Source organism: Loa loa (genome assembly GCF_000183805.2).
Source record: "Loa loa unplaced genomic scaffold supercont3.683, whole genome shotgun sequence".
Lineage (NCBI taxonomy): Eukaryota > Metazoa > Nematoda > Chromadorea > Rhabditida > Onchocercidae > Loa > Loa loa.
The window spans coordinates 4,467-5,835 of record NW_018108863.1 but is presented as its reverse complement, the minus strand read 5'-3'; the positions used below and the strand labels follow the sequence as shown (position 1 = coordinate 5,835).

General features: G+C 27.3%; 1 protein-coding gene across 1 annotated transcript; it reads left to right on the top strand.

The window, feature by feature from the left end:
* Positions 1–156: 156 nt before the first annotated feature.
* LOAG_15656 (hypothetical protein) lies at positions 157–417 on the top strand (the record flags this gene model as incomplete). The annotated part of the gene is made up of 1 exon (XM_003151144.1): positions 157–417. The coding sequence occupies one exon, from the start codon at positions 157–159 to the stop codon at positions 415–417; it is 261 nt and encodes an 86-aa protein (XP_003151192.1).
* Positions 418–1,369: the final 952 nt, after the last annotated feature.

Here is a 1,369-nt window from a genome sequence, read left to right as displayed (position 1 = left end):
ATATACGAGATAATCAATTATCATATCACATCATATCATTAATCAATTATCATATCACATACACACACACACACAAACATACACACACACGCACATACACATACACACACACACAAACATACACACACATGCACTCACAAGCACACACACGCACACATGTACGTAGACGCACACACATACACGCACACACACACGCACATACACATACATAAACATATACGCACTACGCATACACGCACACACATATACACACATGCACTCACAAGCACACACACACGCACACACGTACGTACACGCACACACAAACACATACGCACAGACACACACACGCACACATACAAACAGACACAGGCACACAGAAAGACTCTTTTCCCTACTTTGATCGAATGTCAAAATATTGAAAAATTTTTAAATTAATTATTTAAAAAAAATCCCTCATTTTTTTCCTAATGAAAAAAAAGAAAAAAAAGGAAAAGGAAACTGAATCTATTAACCGTTTCAAATTTCTACGATGCAAAATTGTCCAATCAATTGATGTCATTCATGTCAACTGTCAACTCGTACATCTTTTAATCACTCAAAATTGGCCCAATTTTCAAGAAGGTAATTTGTCAACAAAAAAAAAAACTTTTTTTTAATTTTCCAAATCTTTTTATCAATAAAAATTTAACCTTTTAATTTTTTAGTTTGTAATTTGAATGTAAATAAAACAACATATTTGTTTGTATTTTTTTTTTCTCACTAAAGAATATCATTGTAATTTAATGAAATGTATTTCCTAATTCTGTTACGGGAGTTTATCTTACTCATAAATAATCATTTAGATATCCAATAATAATGATCAAATCAGGAAAATCAATAATCGATTATATTTAATACAAACATCTGATATATCATCTCATCAAAAACAATGCAAACAAACAAATTCGTATTGATAATATTAAATGATCATTATTGATTTTTTTTTTTAAATCAGGAAAATCAATAATCGATTATATTTAATACAAACATCTGATATATCATTTCATCAAAAACAATGCAAACAAACAAATTCGTATTGATAATATTAAATGATCATTATTGATTTTTTTTTTATTTTGAATTTTAAAAATAAATTTTGTCCTCGATCACAAATAATCATAATAGGAATTGAAAGTAATGGTATTTCATTTTCATTTCAAAAAATTTTCATCTACATTAATGTTTCAATCACTTGTTCATGAAAATATCATAACAATTACACTGTGAAAGTTTAATTCGAAATATTTGCTTGCATTTTTGGTACTTGAACAAATTAATTACCACCTGATTAATTAATAGTATTTCCTAATTAGGAAATATGAAATAAATTAAATAAATATTGAAATCC